General features: G+C 47.5%; 1 protein-coding gene across 1 annotated transcript in view; it reads left to right on the top strand.

The window, feature by feature from the left end:
• Positions 1 to 22,675, top strand: part of LOC137361344 (plectin-like) — a 628,221-nt gene that overhangs the window by 322,124 nt on the left and 283,422 nt on the right. Inside the window, 2 exon segments of the mRNA XM_068026237.1 lie at positions 6,501 to 6,578; positions 6,796 to 6,888. Of these exon segments, the coding sequence (XP_067882338.1) occupies positions 6,501 to 6,578; positions 6,796 to 6,888 (171 nt within the window).

Raw genomic sequence — 22,675 nt, 5'->3', positions numbered from 1 at the left:
ACCCCTTCCCGTTCACTCCCACTGTACACAATCCCAATGGATTAAAACCCCTTCCCGTTCACACCCACTGTACACAATCCCAATGGATAAAACCCCTTCCCGTTCACACCCAATGTACACAATCCCAATGGATTAAAACCCCTTCCCGTTCACACCCACTGTACACAATCCCAATGGACCCAAACCCCTTCCCGTTCACACCCACTGTACACAATCCCAATGGATTAAAACCCCTTCCCGTTCACTCCCACTGTTCACAATCCCAATGGATTAAAACCCCTTCCCGTTCACACCCACTGTACACAATCCCAATGGATTAAAACCCCTTCCCATTCACTCCCACTGTTCACAATCCCAATGGATTAAAACCCCTTCCCGTTCACACCCACTGTACACAATCCCAATGGATTAAAACCCCTTCCCATTCACTCCCACTGTTCACAATCCCAATGGATTAATACCCCTTCCCGTTCACATGCACTGTACACAATCCCAATGGATTAAAACCCCTTCCCGTTCACACCCACTGTACACAATACCAATGGATTAAAACCCCTTCCCGTTCACACCCACTGTACAAAATCCCAATGGATTAAAACCCCTTCCCGTTCACACCCACTGTACACAATACCAATGGATTAAAACCCCTTCCCGTTCACACCCACTGTACACAATACCAATGGATTAAAACCCCTTCCCATTCACTCCCACTGTTCACAATCCCAATGGATTAAAACCCCTTCCCGTTCACACCCACTGTTCACAATCCCAATGGATTAAAACCCCTTCCCGTTCACACCCACTATACACAATCCCAATGGACCCAAACCCCTTCCCATTCACTCCTGCTGTACACAATCCCAATGGACCCAAGCCCCTTCCCTGTCATTCCCACTGTACAAAATCCCAATGGACCCAAACCCCTTCCCATTCACACCCACTGTACACAATACCCATGGACTCAAACCCCTTCCCATTCACTCCCACTGTACACAATCCCAACGGACCCAAACCCCTTCCCTTTCACACCCACTATACACAATCCCAATGGATTAAAACCCTTCCCATTCACTCCCACTGTACACAATACCCATGGACCCAGACTCCTTCCCATTCACTCCCAATGTACACAATCCCAATGGACCCAAGCCCCTTCCCATTCACTCCCACTGTACACAATCCCAATGGACCCAAACCCCTTCCCATTCACTCCCGCTGTACACAATCCCAATGGACCCAAGCCCCTTCCCATTCAAACCCACTGTACACAATCCCAATGGATTAAAACCCCTTTCCATTCACTCCCACTGTACACAATCCCCATGGGCCCAAAACCCCTTCCCATTCCTAAATTCCTGATCTTATTATAACATTATTTTGTATCCGTCATTGATTAATGTCAGGACTTTCTCCACTTTCTGTAGCTGCCTTGTTCATGCAATCAAGCACAGAGTTTCGTCCCTTCAGTCTGAATGTAATTTGAGAAAGCTGCCCTTAGTAGAGTTGAATAGCCAGTGATGAGCTGGTTAAGGTCATTGTTAAAAGGGTGGGGTATAAAATATTTATAGAGACGCAGTACAGCTGCTAGCATATCAGTCTGTGACTGTAGACACAAGGACATTAGTCACTCCCTGTGTTCGAGGCTGAGCTGACTCAGACCTCCGGTGCTCACCACTGACATTCTATACCACTTAGTGGGAACAGAGGAAGAGGACATCAGCATCCAGTGGGCAGACTCGAAGCAAGTTTCCTTCTCACATATGGAGTTGACTCATTGCTACAGTGAGGAATAATTGCACAGATTTTCCCAATCGAGCAAATTGAGCAGTGTGTCAAATGCTGAGCCCACACCCAGTTCCTCGGGAAATTAGTATTACAGCATAGGACAGGGGAGCATAGGATTATGGGTGGCGCAGTGGTTAGCACCGCAGTCTCACAGCTCCAGGGACCCGGGTTCGGTTCTGGGTACTGCCTGTGCGGAGTTTGCAAGTTCTCCATGTGACCGCATGGGTTTTCGCCGGGTGCTCTGGTTTCCTCCCACAGCCAAAGACTTGCAGATTGATAGGTAAATTGGCCATTGTAAATTGCCCCGAGTGTAGGTAGGTGGTAGGGAATATGGGATTGCTGTAGGGTTAGTATAAATGGGTGGTTGATGGTCGGCACAGACTCGGTGGGCCGAAGGGCCTGTTTCAGTGCTGTATCTCGAAATAAATAAAATAAAGAAATAAATAAAAGGTGTGAGCTTTGTGTTACACAACCAACACTCCAGTAAAATGCACAGTGCATCATTAAAAAACTGGTTGAGCATAGTGACACGCTGTCACTGCTCCCAGGTCCCACGCGCCCCTCCTAGGTCCCCCACATTCTCCAGGGTCAGTGTGGGCCTGATGGACAGTGTACATGGGGTCAGTGTGGGCCTGATGGACAGTGTACATGGGGTCAGTGTGGGCCTGATGGACAGTGTACATGGGGTCAATTTTGGACTGATGGACGGTTTACATTGGGTCAGTGTGGGACTGACGACGGTGTACATGGGGTCAGTGTGGGACTGATGGACAGTGTACAAGGTTCATGATTTGAAGGCACAAATCGAGGTAAATGGATATGATTTAATTGCCATTACAGAGGTGTAATTACAGGGTGATCAAGTTTGGGAACTGAATATTCAAGGATATTCGTAATTTCGGTAGGATAGGCAAAAAGGAAAAGGAGGCAGTGTAGCTCTCCGAATAAGGGATGAGGTCACTGCATAAGTGAGTGAGGATCTTCGATCGAAGGATCGAGATGGAGAATCAGTTTGGGTGGAGCTAAGAAACAGCAAGGGGCAGAAAACATTGGTGGTGTTGTTTATTGGCCACCAAACAGTAGAGGTAATGTTGGGCATGGTGTAAATCAGGAAATTAGAGGTGCATGTAACATGCAGCGAGGCAATATGGGTGGTACTCAGGAATAGGAAAGGTGCAGTCACGATGTTGGGGGTTTATTACAGGCCTCCCAACAGTCAGCGGGAGGTAGAGGAGCAGATATGTAAACAGATTTTGGAAAGATGTAAAGGTAACAGGGTTGTAGTGGTGGGTGATTTTAACTTCCCCAATATTGACTGGGACTCACTTAGTGCTAGGGGCTTGGATGGGGCAGAATTTGAAAGAGCATCCAGGAGGGCTTCTTGAAACAATATGTAGATAGTCCAACTAGGGATGGGGCCATTCTGGACCTGGTATTGGGGAATGAGCCCGTCCAGATGGTCAAAGTTTCAGTAGGGGAGCATTTCGGGAGCAGTGACCATAATTCCATAAGTTTTAAGGTACTTGTGGATAAGGATAAGAGTAGTCCTCGGGTGAAGGTGCTAAATTGGGGGAAGGCTAATTATAACAATATTAGGCAGGAACTGAATAATTTAGATTGGGGGCGGCTGTTTGAGGGTAAATCAACATCTGACATGTGGGAGTCTTTCAAACGTCAGTTGATTAGAATCCAGGACCAGCATGTTCCTGTGAGGAAGAAGGATAAGTTTGGCAAGTTTCGGGAATCTTGGATAACGAGGGATATTGTGAGCCTAGTCAAAAAGAAAAAGGAAACATTCGTAAGGGCTAGAAGGTTGGGAACAGACGAAGCCCTTGAGGAATAGAAAGACAGTAGGAAGGAACTTAAGCAAGGAGTCAGGAGAGCTAAAAGGGGTCATGAAAAGTCATTGGCAAACAGGATTAAGGAAAATTCCAAGGCTTTTTATACGTATATAAAGAGCAAGAGGGTAACCAGGGAAAGGGTTGGCCCACTCAAGGACAGAGAAGGGAATCTATGTGTGGAGCCAGAGGAAATGGGTGAGGTACTAAATGAGTACTTTGCATCAGTATTCACCAAAGAGAAGGACTTGGTGGATGATGAGTCTAGGGAAGGGAGTGTAGATAGTCTCAGTCATCTCATTATCAAAAAGGAGAAGGTGTTGGGCGTCTTGCAAAGCATTAAGGCAGATAAGTCCCCAGGGCCTGATGGGATCTACCCGAGAATACTGAGGGAGGCAAGGGAGGAAATTGCTGGGGCCTTGACAGAAATCTTTGTATCCTCATTGGCTACAGGTGAGGTCCCAGAGGACTGGAGAATAGCCAATGTTGGTCTTTTGTTTAAGAAGGGTAGCAAGGATAATCCAGGAAATTACAGGCCGGTGAGCCTTACATCAGTGGTAGGGAAATTATTAGAGAGGATTCTTCGGGACAGGATTTACTCCCATTTAGAAACAAATGAACTTATTAGCGAGAGGCAGCATGGTTTTGTGAAGGGGAGGTCGTGTCTCACTAACTTGATTGAGTTTTTTGAGGAAGTGACAAAGATGATTGATGAATGAAGGGCAGTGGATGTTGTCTATATGGACTTCAGTAAAGCCTTTGACAAGGTCCCTCAAGGCAGATTGGTACAAAAGGTGAAGTCACACGGGATCAGAGGTGAGCTGGCAAGATGGATACAGAACTGGCTCGGTCATAGAAGACAGAGGATAGTAGTGGAAGGGTGCTTTTCTGAATGGAGGGATGTGACTAGTGGTGTTCCGCAGGGATCAGTGCTGGGACCTTTGCTGTTTGCAGTATATATAAATGATTTGGAGGAAAATGTAGCTGGTCTGATTGGTAAGTTTGCGGACGACACAAAGGTTGGTGGAGTTGCGGATAATGATGAGGATTGTCAGAGGATACAGCAGGATAGAGATCGGTTGGAGACTTGGGCGGAGAAATGGCAGATGGAGTTTAATCCGGACAAATGTGAGGTAATGAATTTTGGAAGGTCTAATGCAGGTGGGAAGTATACAGTAAATGGCAGAACCCTTAGGAGTATTGACAGGCAGAGAGATCTGGGCGTACAGGTCCACAGGTCACTGAAAGTGGCAACACAGGTGGATAAGGTAGTCAAGAAGGCATACGGCATGCTTGCCTTCATCGGTCGGGACATAGAGTATAAAAATTGGCAAGTCATGTTGCAGCTGTACAGAACCTTAGTTAGGCCACACTTCGAATATTGCGTGCAATTCTGGTCACCACACTACCAGAAGGACGTGGAGGCTTTGGAGAGGGTACAGAAGAGGTTTACCAGGATGTTGCCTGGTCTGGAGGGCATTAGCTATGAGGAGAGGTTGGAAAAACTCGGATTGTTTTCACTGGAACGACGGAGGTGGAGGGGCGACATGATAGAGGTTTACAAAGTTATGAGCGGCATGGACAGAGTGGATAGTCAGAAGCTTTTTCCCAGGGTGGAAGAGTCAGTTACTAGGGGACATAGGGTTAAGGTGTGAGGGGCAAAGTTTAGAGGGGATGTGCGAGGCAAGTTCTTTACACAGAGGGTGGTGAGTGCCTGGAACTTGCTGCCGGGGGAGGTGGTGGAAGCAGGTACGATAGCGATGTTTAAGAGGCATCTTGACAAATACATGAATAGGATGGGAATAGAGGGATACGGTCCCCGGAAGTGCAGAAGGTGTTAGTTTTGACAGGCATCAAGATCGGCGCAGGCTTGGAGGGCCGAATGGCCTGTTCCTGTGCTGTACTGTTCTTTGTTCTTTGGTAGATACAGTAATAATGGGTGAATTCAATTTACATATAGACTGGGTAAACTTAATTAGCACTAATGCCTTGGAGGATGAATTCCTGGAGTGTGTACGAGATGGGCTTCTGGAACAGTACGTTGAAGAACCAACTAGGAATCGGGCTATTTTAGATTTAGTATTGTGATGAGAAAGGGCTATTTAATAACCTTTCTGTAAAGGAACCATTGGGGAATCGTGACCACTATATGATAGAATTTCACATGAAGTTTGAATGTGAAATAATTCATTCTGAAACTTGGGTCTTCAATCTGAACAAGGGAAACTATGACGGTATGAGGGGCAAGTGGCTATGGTGGTTTGGGAAAATACACTAAAAGATTGATGGTTGATAGGCAATGGCTAGTATTTAAAGAAGTATTACATGGTCTATAACAGATATATATTCCTCTAAGGCAGAAACAGCCAACAGGAAAGGTGAATTAACCCTGGCTAACAAAAGAAGTTAAAGGTTGCATTAGATCAAAGGAAGTGGCTTATAATGTCGCCAGAAAAAGTGGTAAACCCGAGGATTGGGAGCAATTGAGAATCCAGCAAAGGAGAACCAAGAAACTGATAAAGAAAAGGAAAAGAGAATATGAATGCAAGCTAACGAGAAACATAAAGGCTGATTGTAAAAGCTTCTTTCGGTATGTGAAAAGAAAAAGGTTGGCAAGCAAATATGTGGGTCCATTACAGGTTGAGACAGGAGCGTTTATAGTGGAGAATAGGGAAATGGCAGAGAAACTAAACAATTACTTTGTGTCTGTCTTCACTGAGGAAGAAACAGAAAATCTCCCAGAAATACTAGGGAACCAAGGGACTTGTAAAAATGAGGGGTTCATGTGCTGTTAACAGGATAATGTTCTAGCTCTAGCTGAACTGAAAGGCTGCTGATATTCTTATACTGAGTAAGCAATGTTCTTCCTTCACACAGCCCCGTGAGAAAGGCCGGATGCGCTTTCATAAATTACAGAATGTGGGCATCGCTTTGGAATACCTGAAACATCGACAGGTAAGACTCTGGTGACTTGACCTCAGGGTAAGCTGGTTGGGGTCATGGCAGGGGATGGGTCAGGGGTTAGGAACCCAGTCAGGGGGGGTGTCAGTGATCAGGACTTCAGGGGCATCGGATATCAGTGCCCTGGAGTTGGGGACAGTGGGGGGTGCGGGTTGGCAGCCTGGGTCATGACCCTGTCACGCAGTTAATTCTCTCTGTTTCTATATCCTAGGTCAGGCTGGTCAATATCCGGAATGATGACATTGCAGATGGAAATCCCAAGCTTACACTAGGTCTGATATGGACCATCATTCTTCACTTCCAGGTCAGTCTGCTGTGGTGCCATTTTCTTTCTGGGTGTGTTCATCCAGTTTCCGATTCACTCTCAGAGTTTGCGAGCGGAGCTGAAATTACTATTAATAACACAGCCTGTACCGAAACACAGTTACAGAAACAGATCACGTATTCAGGAAAATAACCAGCATTCGAATATGTGCTGAATAACTACCAGCATTGGCGACGGCACCAACAACACCTTGATTTTAAATTTCTGATTCTTCTTTTCGTAGAATCAGAGAATGGTTGCAGTACAGTAAAAGGCCATTCATCCTCTCATGACCATGCTGGCTCTCTACAAGTGCATCTCGGCTAGTCCCACTCCCCCAACTCTTCCTCATAGCCCTACAAATTCTTTCCATTCAGATAATTATCCAATTCTGTTTTGAATGCATCGATTAAATCTTCCTCCACAACACTCTCAGACAGTGCATTCCAGATCCTAAACACTCACTGAACCTGCCTCCACCACACTCTCAGACAGTGCATTCCAGATCCTAAACACTCACTGAACCTGCCTCCACCACACTCTCAGACAGTGCATTCCAGATCCTAAACACTCACTGAACCTGCCTCCACCACACTCTCAGACAGTGCATTCCAGATCCTAAACACTCACTGAACCTGCCTCCACCACACTCTCAGACAGTGCATTCCAGATCCTAAACACTCACTGAAACTGCCTCCACCACACTCTCAGACAGTGCATTCCAGATCCTAAACACTCACTGAACCTGCCTCCGCCACACTCTCAGACAGTGCATTCCAGATCCTAAACACTCACTGAACCTGCCTCCACCACACTCTCAGACAGTGCATTCCAGATCCTAAACACTCACTGAACCTGCCTCCACCACACTCTCAGACAGTGCATTCCAGATCCTAAACACTCACTGAACCTGCCTCCACCACACTCTCAGACAGTGCATTCCAGATCCTAAACACTCACTGAACCTGCCTCCACCACACTCTCAGACAGTGCATTCCAGATCCTAAACACTCACTGAACCTGCCTCCACCACACTCTCAGACAGTGCATTCCAGATGCTAAAGACTCACTGAACCTGCCTCCACCACACTCTCAGACAGTGCATTCCAGATCCTAAACACTCACTGAACCTGCCTCCGCCACACTCTCAGACAGTGCATTCCAGATCCTAAACACTCACTGAACCTGCCTCCACCACACTCTCAGACAGTGCATTCCAGATCCTAAATACTCACTGAACCTGCCTCCACCGCACTCTCAGACAGTGCATTCCAGATCCTAAACACTCACTGAACCTGCCTCCACCACACTCTCAGACAGTGCATTCCAGATCCTAAACACTCACTGAACCTGCCTCCGCCACACTCTCAGACAGTGCATTCCAGATCCTAAACACTCACTGAACCTGCCTCCACCACACTCTCAGACAGTGCATTCCAGATCCTAAACACTCACTGAACCTGCCTCCACCACACTCTCAGACAGTGCATTCCAGATCCTAAACACTCACTGAACCTGCCTCCATCACACTCTCAGACAGTGCATTCCAGATCCTAAACACTCACTGAACCTGCCTCCGCCACACTCTCAGACAGTGCATTCCAGATCCTAAACACTCACTGAACCTGCCTCCACCACACTCTCAGACAGTGCATTCCAGATCCTAAACACACACTGAACCTGCCTCCGCCACACTCTCAGACAGTGCATTCCAGATCCTAAACACTCACTGAACCTGCCTCCACCACACTCTCAGACAGTGCATTCCAGATCCTAAACACTCACTGAACCTGCCTCCACCACACTCTCAGACAGTGCATTCCAGATCCTAAACACTCACTGAACCTGCCTCCACCACACTCTCAGACAGTGCATTCCAGATCCTAAACACTCAGTGAACCTGCCTCCGCCACACTCTCAGACAGTGCATTCCAGATCCTAAACACTCACTGAACCTGCCTCCACCACACTCTCAGACAGTGCATTCCAGATCCTAAACACTCACTGAACCTGCCTCCACCACACTCTCAGACAGTGCATTCCAGATCCTAAACACTCACTGAACCTGCCTCCACCACACTCTCAGACAGTGCATTCCAGATCCTAAACACTCACTGAACCTGCCTCCACCGCACTCTCAGACAGTGCATTCCAGATCCTAAACACTCACTGAACCTGCCTCCACCACACTCTCAGACAGTGCATTCCAGATCCTAAACACTCACTGAACCTGCCTCCATCACACTCTCAGACAGTGCATTCCAGATCCTAAACACTCACTGAACCTGCCTCCGCCACACTCTCAGACAGTGCATTCCAGATCCTAAACACTCACTGAACCTGCCTCCATCACACTCTCAGACAGTGCATTCCAGATCCTAAACACTCACTGAACCTGCCTCCACCACACTCTCAGACAGTGCATTCCAGATCCTAAACACTCACTGAACCTGCCTCCATCACACTCTCAGACAGTGCATTCCAGATCCTAAACACTCACTGAACCTGCCTCCATCACACTCTCAGACAGTGCATTCCAGATCCTAAACACTCACTGAACCTGCCTCCACCACACTCTCAGACAGTGCATTCCAGATCCTAAACACTCACTGAACCTGCCTCCACCACACTCTCAGACAGTGCATTCCAGATCCTAAACACTCACTGAACCTGCCTCCACCACACTCTCAGACAGTGCATTCCAGATCCTAAACACTCACTGAACCTGCCTCCACCACACTCTCAGACAGTGCATTCCAGATCCTAAACACTCACTGAACCTGCCTCCACCACACTCTCAGACAGTGCATTCCAGATCCTAAACACTCACTGAACCTGCCTCCACCACACTCTCAGGCAGTGCATTCCAGATCCTAAACACTCACTGAACCTGCCTCCACCACACTCTCAGACAGTGCGTTCCAGATCCTAAACACTCACTGAACCTGCCTCCACCACACTCTCAGACAGTGCATTCCAGATCCTAAACACTCACTGAAACTGCCTCTACCACACTCTCAGACAGTGCATTCCAGATCCTAAACACTCACTGAACCTGCCTCCACCACACTCTCAGACAGTGCATTCCAGATCCTAAACACTCACTGAACCTGCCTCCACCACACTCTCAGACAGTGCATTCCAGATCCTAAACACTCACTGAAACTGCCTCTACCACACTCTCAGACAGTGCATTCCAGATCCTAAACACTCACTGAACCTGCCTCCACCACACTCTCAGACAGTGCATTCCAGATCCTAAACACTCACTGAACCTGCCTCCACCACACTCACAGACAGTGCATTCCAGATCCTAAACTCTCACTGAACCTGCCTCCACCACACTCTCAGACAGTGCATTCCAGATCCTAAACACTCAAAGAACAAAGAACAAAGATAATTACAGCACAGGAACAGGCCCTTCGGCCCTCCAAGCCTGCGCCGATCCAGATCCTCTCTCTAAACATGTCGCCTATTTTCTAAGGTTCTGTATCTCTTTTCTTCCTACCCATTCATGTATCTGTCTAGATACATCTTAAAAGACTCCATCGTGCCCGCATCTACCACCTCCGCTGGCAATGCGTTCCAGGTGCCCACCACCCTCTGCGTAAAGAACTTTCCACGCATATCCCCCCTGAACTTTTCCCCTTTCACTTTGAACTCGTGTCCTCTAGTAATTGAAACCCCCACTCTGGGAAAAAGCCTCTTGCTATCCACCCTGTCTACACCTCTCATGATTTTGTACACCTCAATCAGGTCCCCCCTCAACCTCCGTCTTTCTAATGAAAATAATCCTAATCTGCTCAACCTCTCTTCATAGCTAGCGCCCTCCATACCAGGCAACATTCTGGTGAACCTCCTCTGCACCCTCTCCAAAGCATCCACATCCTTTTGATAATGTGGCGACCAGAACTGCACGCAGTATTCCAAATGTGGCCGAACCAAAGTCCTATACAACTGTAACATGACCTGCCAACTCTTGTACTCAATGCCCCGTCCGATGAAGGAAAGCATGCCGTATGCCTTCTTGACCACTCTATTTACCTGCATTGCCACCTTCAGGGAACAGTGGACCTGAACACCCAAATCTCTCTGGACATCAATTTTCCCCAGGACTTTTCCATTTACTGTATAGTTCACTCTTGAATTGGATCTTCCAAAATGCATCACCTCGCATTTGCCCTGATTGAACTCCATCTGCCATTTCTCTGCCCAACTCTCCAATCTATCTATATTCTGCTGTATTCTCTGACAGTCCCCTTCACTATCTGCTACTCCACCAATCTTAGTGTCGTCTGCAAATTTGCTAATCAGTCCACCTATACTTTCCTCCAAATCATTAATGTATATCACAAACAACAGTGGTCCCAGCACGGATCCCTGTGGAACACCACTGGTCACACGTCTCCATTTTGAGAAACTCCCTTCTACTGCTACTCTCTGTCTCCTGTTGCCCAGCCATTTCTTTATCCATCTAGCTAGTACACCTTGGACCCCAAGCGCCTTCACTTTCTCCATCAGCCTGCCATGGGGAACCTTATCAAACGCCTTACTGAAGTCCATGTATATGACATCGACAGCCCTTCCCTCATCAATCAACTTTGTCACTTCCTCAAAGAATTCTATTAAGTTGGTAAGACATGACCTTCCCTGCACAAAACCATGTTGCCTATCACTGATGAGCCCATTTTCTTCCAAATGGGAATAGATCCTATCCCTCAGTATCTTCTCCAGCAACTTCCCTACCACTGACGTCAGGCTCACCGGTCTATAATTACCTGGATTATCCCTGCTACCCTTCTTAAACAAGGGGACAACATTAGCAATTCTCCAGTCCTCCGGGACCTCACCCGTGTTTAAGGATGCTGCAAAGATATCTGTTAAGGCCCCAGCTATTTCCTCTCTCGCTTCCCTCAGTAACCTGGGATAGATCCCATCCGGACCTGGGGACTTGTCCACCTTAATGCCCTTTAGAATACCCAACACTTCCTCCCTCCTTATGCCGACTTGACCTAGAGTAATCAAACATCTGTTCCTAACCTCAACATCCGTCATGTCCCTCTCCTCGGTGAATACCGATGCAAAGTACTCGTTTAGAATCTCACCCATTTTCTCTGAGTCCAAGCATAACATTCCTCCTTTGTCCTTTAGTGGGCCAATCCTTTCTCTAGTTACCCTCTTTCTCCTTATGTATGAATAAAAGGCTTTGGGATTTTCCTTAACCCTGTTTGCTAAAGATATTTCATGATCCCTTTTAGCCCTCTTAATTCCTCGTTTCAGATTGGTCCTACATTCCCGATATTCTTTCAAAGCTTCGTCTTTCATCAGCCGCCTAGACCTTATGTATGCTTCCTTTTTCCTCCTCGCCAGTCTCACAATTTCACCTGTCATCCATGGTTCCCTAATCTTGCCATTTCTATCCCTCATTTTCACAGGAACATGTCTCTCCTGCACGCTAATCAACCTCTCTTTAAAAGCCTCCCACATATCACATGTGGATTTACCTTCAAACAGCTGCTCCCAATCTACATTCCCCAGCTCCTGCCGAATTTTGGTGTAGTTGGCCTTCCCCCAATTTAGCACTCTTCCTTTCGGACCACTCTCGTCTTTGTCCATGAGTATTTTAAAGCTTACGGAATTGTGATCACTATTCCCAAAGTAGTCCCCTACTGAAACTTCAACCACCTGGCCGGGCTCATTCCCCAACACCAGGTCCAGTATGGCCCCTTCCCGAGTTGGACTATTTACATACTGCTCTAGAAAACCCTCCTGGATGCTCCTTACAAATTCTGCTCCATCTAGACCTCTAACACTAAGTGAATCCCAGTCAATGTTGGGAAAATTAAAATCTCCTATCACCACCACCCTGTTGCTCCTACATCTTTCCATAATCTGTTTACATATTTGTACCTCTATCTCACGCTTGCTGTTGGGAGGCCTGTAGTACAGCCCCAACATTGTTACCGCACCCTTCCTATTTCTGAGTTCTGTCCATATTGCCTCACTGCTCGAGTCCTCCATAGTGCCCTCCTTCAGCACAGCTGTGATATCCTCTTTGACCAGCCTCTACCACACTCTCAGACAGTGCATTCCAGATCCTAAACACTCACTGAACCTGCCTCCACCACACTCACAGACAGTGCATTCCAGATCCTAAACACTCACTGAACCTGCCTCCACCACACTCTCAGACAGTGCATTCCAGATCCTAAACACTCACTGAACCTGCCTCCACCACACTCTCAGACAGTGCATTCCAGATCCTAAACACTCACTGAACCTGCCTCTACCACACTCTCAGACAGTGCATTCCAGATCCTAAACACTAACTGAACCTGCCTCCACCACACTCACAGACAGTGCATTCCAGATCCTAAACACTCACTGAACCTGCCTCCACCACACTCTCAGACAGTGCATTCCAGATCCTAAACACTCACTGAAACTGCCACCACCACACACTCAGACAGTGCATTCCAGATCCTAAACAGTCACTGAACCTGCCTCCACCACACTCTCAGACAGTGCATTCCAGATCCTAAACACTCACTGAACCTGCCTCCACCGCACTCTCAGACAGTGCATTCCAGATCCTAAACACTCACTGAACCTGCCTCCGCCACACTCTCAGACAGTGCATTCCAGATCCTAAACACTCACTGAACCTGCCTCCGCCACACTCTCAGACAGTGCATTCCAGATCCTAAACACTCACTGAACCTGCCTCCACCACACTCTCAGACAGTGCATTCCAGATCCTAAACACTCACTGAACCTGCCTCCACCACACTCTCAGACAGTGCATTCCAGATCCTAAACACTCACTGAACCTGCCTCTACCACACTCTCAGGCAGTGCATTCCAGATCCTAAACACTCACTGAACCTGCCTCCACCACACTCTCAGACAGTGCATTCCAGATCCTAAACACTCACTGAACCTGCCTCCACCACACTCTCAGACAGTGCATTCCAGATCCTAAACACTCACTGAACCTGCCTCCACCGCACTCTCAGACAGTGCATTCCAGATCCTAAACACTCACTGAACCTGCCTCCACCGCACTCTCAGACAGTGCATTCCAGATCCTACACACTCACTGAACCTGCCTCCACCGCACTCTCAGACAGTGCATTCCAGATCCTAAACACTCACTGAATCTGCCTCCACCGCACTCTCAGACAGTGCATTCCAGATCCTAAACACTCACTGAACCTGCCTCCACCGCACTCTCAGACAGTGCATTCCAGATCCTAAACACTCACTGAACCTGCCTCCGCCACACTCTCAGACAGTGCATTCCAGATCCTAAACACTCACTGAACCTGCCTCCACCACACTCTCAGACAGTGCATTCCAGATCCTAAACACTCACTGAACCTGCCACCACCACACACTCAGACAGTGCATTCCAGATCCTAAACACTCACTGAACCTGCCTCCACCACACTCTCAGACAGTGCATTCCAGATCCTAAACACGCACTGAACCTGCCACCACCACACACTCAGACAGTGCATTCCAGATCCTAAACACTCACTGAACCTGCCTCCACCACACTCTCAGACAGTGCATTCCAGATCCTAAACACTCACTGAACCTGCCTCCACCACACTCTCAGGCAGTGCATTCCAGATCCTAAACACTCACTGAACCTGCCTCCGCCACACTCTCAGACAGTGCATTCCAGATCCTAAACACGCACTGAACCTGCCACCACCACACACTCAGACAGTGCATTCCAGATCCTAAACACTCACTGAACCTGCCTCCACCACACTCTCAGACAGTGCATTCCAGATCCTAAACACTCACTGAACCTGCCTCCACCACACTCTCAGACAGTGCATTCCAGATCCTAAACACTCACTGAACCTGCCTCCACCACACTCTCAGACAGTGCATTCCAGATCCTAAACACACACTCACTGAACCTGCCTCCACCGCACTCTCAGACAGTGCTTTCCAGATCCTAAACACTCACTGAACCTGCCTCCGCCACACTCTCAGACAGTGCATTCCAGATCCTAAACACTCACTGAACCTGCCTCCACCACACTCTCAGACAGTGCATTCCAGATCCTAAACACTCACTGAACCTGCCTCCGCCACACTCTCAGACAGTGCATTCCAGATCCTAAACACTCACTGAACCTGCCTTCACCACACTCTCAGACTGTGCATTCCAGATCCTAAACACTCACTGAACCTGCCTCCACCACACTCTCAGACAGTGCATTCCAGATCCTAAACACTCACTGAACCTGCCTCCGCCACACTCTCAGACAGTGCATTCCAGATCCTAAACACTCACTGAACCTGCCTCCGCCACACTCTCAGACAGTGCATTCCAGATCCTAAACACTCACTGAACCTGCCTTCACCACACTCTCAGACAGTGCATTCCAGATCCTAAACACTCACTGAACCTGCCTCCACCACACTCTCAGACAGTGCATTCCAGATCCTAAACACTCACTGAACCTGCCTCCACCACACTCTCAGACAGTGCATTCCAGATCCTAAACACTCACTGAACCTGCCTCCACCACACTCTCAGACAGTGCATTCCAGATCCTAAACACTCACTGAACCTGCCTCCACCACACTCTCAGACAGTGCATTCCAGATCCTAAACACTCACTGAACCTGCCTCCACCACACTCTCAGACAGTGCATTCCAGATCCTAAACACTCACTGAACCTGCCTCCACCACACTCTCAGACAGTGCATTCCAGATCCTAAACACTCACTGAACCTGCCTCCATCACACTCTCAGACAGTGCATTCCAGATCCTAAACACTCACTGAACCTGCCTCCACCACACTCTCAGACAGTGCATTCCAGATCCTAAACACTCACTGAACCTGCCTCCACGACACTCTCAGACAGTGCATTCCAGATCCTAAACACTCTCTGAACCTGCCTCCACCACACTCTCAGACAGTACATTCCAGATCCTAAACACTCACTGAACCTGCCTCCACCACACTCTCAGACAGTGCATTCCAGATCATAAACACTCACTGAACCTGCCTCCACCACACTCTCAGACAGTGCATTCCAGATCCTAAACACTCACTGAACCTGCCTCCACCGCACTCTCAGACAGTGCATTTCAGATCCTAAACACTCACTGAACCTGCCTCCACCACACTCTCAGACAGTGCATTCCAGATCCTAAACACTCACTGAACCTGCCTCCACCACACTCTCAGACAGTGCATTCCAGATCCTAAACACACACTGAACCTGCCTCCTCCACACTCTCAGACAGTGCATTCCAGATCCTAAACACTCACTGAACCAGCCTCCACCACACACTCAGACAGTGTATTCCAGATCCTAAACACTCACTGAACCTGCCTCCATCACAGTCTCAGGCAGTGCATTCCAGATCCTAAACACTCACTGAACCAGCCTGCACCACACACTCAGACAGTGCATTCCAGATCCTAAACACTCACTGAACCTGCCTCCACCACACTCTCAGACAGTGCGTTCCAGATCCTAAACACTCACTGAACCTGCCTCCACCACACTCTCAGACAGTGCATTCCAGATCCTAAACACTCACTGAACCTGCCTCCACCACACTCTCAGACAGTGCATTCCAGATCCTAAACACTCACTGAACCTGCCTCCACCACACTCTCGGACAGTGCATTCCAGTTTCTAAACACTCACTGAACCTGCCTCCACTGCACTCTCAGACTCTATGCCTCTATTTATAAAGCCCAGGATCTTGTATGCTTTATTAACCACTTTCTGAACCTGCCCTGCCACCTTCAGTGATTTGTGCTCATATACCCCCAGGTCCCTCTGCTCCTGCACTCCCTTTAGAATTGTATCCTTTATTTTTTATTGCCTTTCCTCATTCTTCACACCAAAATGAATCACTTTTCACTTCTCTGCATTAAATTTCATCTGCCACGTGTTGCCCATTCCATCAGACTGTCTGTGTCCTCTTGAAGTCTGTTCCTGTCCTCCTCAAAGTTCGGAATACTGATGCAAATTTTGAAATTGTGCCCTATACACCCAGGTCTTGGTATGTAATATAGATCAAAAAGAGCAGTGATCCTAAGACTGACTCCTAACGGAGCCACACTGTATAACTTCATTCAGTCCAAAAAAACAACCGTTCACTATGACTCTCTGTTTCTTCTCACTCAGCTAATTTCGTATCCTGGAGGCCATTCGGCCCATCGAGTCTGCACTGGCTCTCCAAATGAGCAATTCACCTAGTGCCACTCCCTGCCTTCTCTCCATAACCCTGCACATTCTTCCTTTTCATATAACTGTCTAATTTCCTTTTCAATGTTTCAATTAAACCTGCCTCCACCACACTCTCAGGCAGCACATTCCAGACCTTAACCACTCGCTGTGTGAAAATATTTTTCCTCATGTCACTTTTGCTTCTCTTACCAAATACTTTAAATCTGTGCCCTCTCGTTCTCGATCCTTTCACGAGTGGGAACAGTTTCTCTCTATCTACTCTGTCCAGACCCCTCATGATTTTGAATACCTCTATCAAATCACCTCTCAGCCTTCTCTTCAAGGAAAACAGTCCTAACTTCTCCAATCTATCTTCATAACTGAAATTCCTCATCCCTGGAACCATTCTCCTGAATCTTCTCTGTAATCTCTCCAATGGCCTCACGTCTTTCCTAAAGTGCGGTGCCCAGAACTAGACACAATACTCCAGCTGAGGCCGAACTAGTGTCTTTCATTGAACTAGTGAGATACAGACCCTTAGAAAACAGGCAACATGTTTAGATCGAGGATCTGGATCGACGCAGGCTTGGAGGGCCGAAGGGCCTGTTCCTGTGCTGTAATTTTCCTTGTTCTTTGTTCTTTTGTTCTTATACAAGTTCAACATAACTTCCTCGCTCTTGTACTCTATACCCTTATTAATTCATTTCACTCCATGTGATATCAAGAAATGACTGAAGGCACTGGCTACTGCCAAGGTTATGGGCCCTGACAATATTCTGGCAATAGTACTGAAGACCTGTGCTCCAGAACTTGCCGCGCCCCAAGCCAAGCTGTTCCAGTACAGCTCCAACACTGGCATCGACCCGGCAATGTGGACAATTACCCAGATATGTCCGGTACGCAAAAGGCAGGACAAATCCAACCCGGCCAATTACCACCCCATCAGTCTACTGTCAATCATCAGTAAAGTGATGGAAGGTGTCATTAACAGTGCTATCAAGCAGCACTTGCTTAGCAATAACCTGCTGAGTGACGCTCAGTTTGGGTTCCGCCAGGGCCACTAAGCTCCTGACCTCATTACAGCCTTGATTCAAACATGGACAAAAGAGCTGAACTCAAGAGTGAGGTGAAAGTGACTGCCCTTGACATCAAGGCAGCATTTGACACAAGTGTCAGACAATGACCATCTCAAACAAGAGAGAACCTAACCATCTTCCCTTGACATTCAATGGCATTACCATCGCTGAATACCCTACTATCAACATCCTGGGGGTTACCATTGACCAGAAACTGAACTGGAGTAGCCATATAAATACTGTGGCTACAAGAGCAGGTCAGAGGCTAGGAAGAGGCTTTAAAGTACCTTTTATCCTGGATGTCAAGGAGCCTACAGGAAAGGTAAGGCAAAAAAGGGAAGCTTATGTCCGACACCAAGAACTCAATACTACAGAAAGCTGAGAGGAGTGTAGAAAGTGAAGGGGTGAAATAAAAAAGGAAATTAAGAAAGCAAAGAGAGGGCATGAAAGAACATTGGCAAGCAAAATCAAGGTGAACCCAAAAATGTTTTATGAATACGTTAAGAATAAGAGGATAACTAAGGAGAGAGTAGGGCTCATAAAAGACCAAAAAGGGAGCCTGTGTGTTGGGGCGGAAGATGTTGGTTTGGTTCTTAATGAATACTTTGCATCTGTCTTCACAAAAGTGGGGAATGATGCAGATATATATTTTTTTTATTCATTCAGGGATGTGGGCGTCACTGGCCAGGCCAGCATTTATTGCCCATCCCTAATTGCCCTTGAGAAGGTGGTGGTGAGCTGCCTTCTTGAACCGCTGCAATCCATGTGAGGTAGGTACACCCACAGTGCTGTTAGGAAGGGAGTTCCAGGATTCTGACCCAGCGACAGTGAAGGAACGGTGATATAGTTCCAAGTCAGGATGGTGTGTGACTTGGAGGGGAACTTGCAGGTGGTGGTGTTCCCATGCATCTGCTGCTCTTGTCCTTCTAGTTGGTAGAGGTCGCGGGTTTGGAAGGTGCTGTCGAAGGAGCCTTGGTGCATTGCTGCAGTGCATCTTGTAGATGGTACACACTGCTGTCACTGTGTGTCGGTGGTAGAGGGAGTGAATGTTTGTAGATGGAGTGCCAATCAAGCGGGCTGCTTTGTCCTGGATGGTGTCGAGCTTCTTGAGTGTTGTTGGAGCTGCACCCATCCAGGCAAGTGGAGAGTATTCCATCACACTCCTGACTTGTGCCTTGTAGATGGTGGACAGGCTTTGGGGAGTCAGGAGGTGAGTTACTCGCTGCAGGATTCCTAGCCTCTGACCTGCTCTTGTTGCCACAGTTTTTATGTGGCTGGACCAGTTAAGTTTCTGGTCAATGGTAACCCCCAGGATGTTGACAGTGGGGGATTCAGTGATGGTAACGCCATTGAATGTCAAGGGGAGATGGTTAGATGTCTCTTGTTGAAGATGATCATTGCCTGGCACTTTTGCAGTGCAAATGTTACTTGCCACTTATCATGCTAAGCCTGGATATGGTCCAGGTCGTGTTGCATATGGGCATGAGCTGCTTCAGTATCTGTGGAGTCGCGAATGGTGCTGAACATTGCGCAATCATCAGCGAACATCCCCACTTCTGACCTTATGATTGAAGGAAGGCCATTGATGAAGCAGCTGAAGATGGTTGGGCCCAGGACACTACCCTGAGGAACTCTTGCAGTGATGTCCTGGAGCTCAGATGATTGACCTCCAACAATCACAGCCATCTTCCTTTGTGCTAGGTATGACTCCAGCCAGCAGAAGGTTTTCCCCGATTCCCATTGACCTCAGTTTTTCTAGGGCTCCTTGATGCCATACTTGGTCAAATGCTGCCTTGATGTCAAGGGCAGTCACTCTCGCCTCACCTCTGGAATTCAGCTCTTTTGTCCACGTTTGGCCCAAGGTTTTCCTGGTGATTCATCGACCTTAAGTACTGCCAGCCTTTTTTATTCCTCTTTTTCAGTTTTTAGCCCATCCAGAGTCTCCACCACCTCCTCTTTCACCATCACTTGAGCACCATCCTCTTCCATGGTAAAGAGAGATGCAAAGTGCTCATGCAATACCTCAGCCACGCCCCCAGCCTGCATGTGTGTAAAATTAAAGCACATGGGATTGGCGGCAGTGTATTGCGATGGATAGAAAATTGGTTGGCAGACAGGAAACAAAGAGTAGGGATAAATGGGTATTTTTCCGAATGGCAGGCAGTGACTCGTGGGGTACCGCAGAGATCGGTGCTAGGACCCCAGCTATTCACAATATACATGAATGATTTAGATGAAGGAACTAAATCTCCAGATTTGCAGATAACACAAAACTGGGTGGGAGGGTGAGTTGTGAGGAGGATGCAGAGAGGCTTCAGGGTGATTTGGGCAAATACATGGCAGATGCAGTATAATGTGGATAAATGTGAGGTTATCCATTTTGATGGCAAAAACAGAAAGGCAGATTATTATCTGAACAGCTATAGATTGGGAAAGGGGGAGGTGCAGCGAGACCTGGGTGTTCTCGTACACCAGTCGCTGAAAGTAAGCATGCAGGTGCAACAGGCGGTAAAAAAGGCAAATGGTATGTTGGCCTTCATAGCAAGAGGATTCGAGTACAGGAACAAGGATGTCTTGCTGCAATTGTACAAGGCCTTGGTGAGACCACATCTGGAGTATTGTGTGCAGTTTTGGCCTCCTTATCTGAGGAAGGATGTTCTTGCTATGGAGGGAGTGCAGCGAAGGTTCACCAGACTGATTCCTGGGATGGTAGGACTGGCCTTTGAAGGGAGATTGGGTCGAAAAGTCTTGTATTTGCTAGAGTTTAGAAGAATGAGAGGGGATATCATAGAAACCTATAAAATTCTAACAGAACTGGACAGACTAGATGCAGGAAGGATGTTCCCAACGGCGGGGCAGTCCAGGACCAGGGGTCACAGTCTAAGGATAAGGGGTAAGCCATTTAGGACTGAGATGAGGAGGGATTTCTTCACCCAGAGAGTGGTGAACCTGTGGAATTCACTACCATGGAAAGCAGTTGAGGCCAAATCAAGGATTGACATGTGGAATTGTGATATAGTAGCCATCACGGAGACATGGTTGAGGGAGGGGCAGGATTGGCAGCTCAATATCCTGGGATATAGAATCTTCAGGCGAGACAGAGGAGGGGGTAAAAGAGGAGGGGGCATTGCAATATTAGTTAAGGAGTCAGTTACTGCAGTAAGGAGAGATGATATCTTGGAGGGGGCATCAAATGAAGCATTATGGGTAGAGTTTAGGAATAAGAAAGGGACAGCCACATTGCTAGGTGTTTATTATAGACCCCCAGATTGTCAGCGGGAAATTGAGGAGCAAATATGTGCGCAATTCGCAGAGGTGTGTAAAAATAATAATAGGGTAATTATATTAGGTGATTTCAACTTTCCCAACATTAATTGGGATAGTCATCGTGTTAAGGGCTGAGTTGGAGTGGAGTTCTTAAAATGTATACAGGAGAACTTTTTAGCTCAATATGTAGAGGATCCAACAAGGGAGGGTGCAGTGCTGGACCTAATTGTGGGGAATGAAGCCAGACAGGTGGGGGTGGGGGGACATTTTGGTGATAGCGACCACAACATGGTACAATTTAAGCTTGTTGTGGAGAAAGAAATAGACAAGTTGCAAAAAAAGGTTTTGGATTGGGGGAGAGCAAATTTTAGTAAAATAAGGCAGGATCTGGCCAAGGTAGACTGGAAAGAGTTACTTGTCAGGAAATCTACAGAAGAGCAGTGGGGGGCATTCAAAAAGGAAATGGGGAGGGTACAGGCCCAACATGTTCCCTCTCGGGTAATAGGGAGGAGCAACACGTCCAGAGAACCATGGATGACCAGAAACATTCAGGGTACGATGAGAAGGAAAAGAGAGGCTTTTAGCAAATACAAGGAGAGCAAATCAATGGAAGCATTAGTGGAGTACAGAAAGTGTAGAATGGAGCTTAAGAAAGCAATTAGGAGAGCAAAGAGGGGATATGAGAAAGCTCTGGCTGGTAAAAGTAGGGAAAATTCCAAGATATTCTCGAAGTATTTCAATGGGAAGAGGATAACCAGGGAAAGAGTAGGACCCATTAGGGACCAAGGGGGAAATTTGTGGGTGGAGCCAGAGGACATTGGTAGGGTGTTGAACGAATACTTCACATCTGTCTTCACCCAAGAGAATGAAGATGTAGATATGGAACTTAGAGAGAGAGACTGTGAGGTTCTTGGGCAATTTGTCATAAGGAGTGACAAGGTATTGGAGCTTTTGGCAGGCTTAAAAGTGAACAAATCTCCTGGTCCGGACGATTTGTGTCCCAGGATGCTGTGTGAGTCGAGGGTGGAGATTGCAGGGGCTCTGACCCTAATTTTTAATTCCTCTCTGGCCATGGGGGAGGTGCTAGAGGACTGGAGAACAGCTAATGTGGTCCCACTATTTAAGAAAGGTTGTAGAGATAAGCCAGGGAACTACAGACCAGTGAGTCTCACGTCAGTGGTAGGGAAACTATTGGAGAAAATTCTGAAGGAGAGAATCTACCACCAC

Source organism: Heterodontus francisci, unplaced genomic scaffold (genome assembly GCF_036365525.1).
Source record: "Heterodontus francisci isolate sHetFra1 unplaced genomic scaffold, sHetFra1.hap1 HAP1_SCAFFOLD_559, whole genome shotgun sequence".
Taxonomy (NCBI): Eukaryota; Metazoa; Chordata; class Chondrichthyes; order Heterodontiformes; family Heterodontidae; genus Heterodontus; species Heterodontus francisci.
This window is presented reverse-complemented; position numbering and strand designations above follow the sequence as displayed.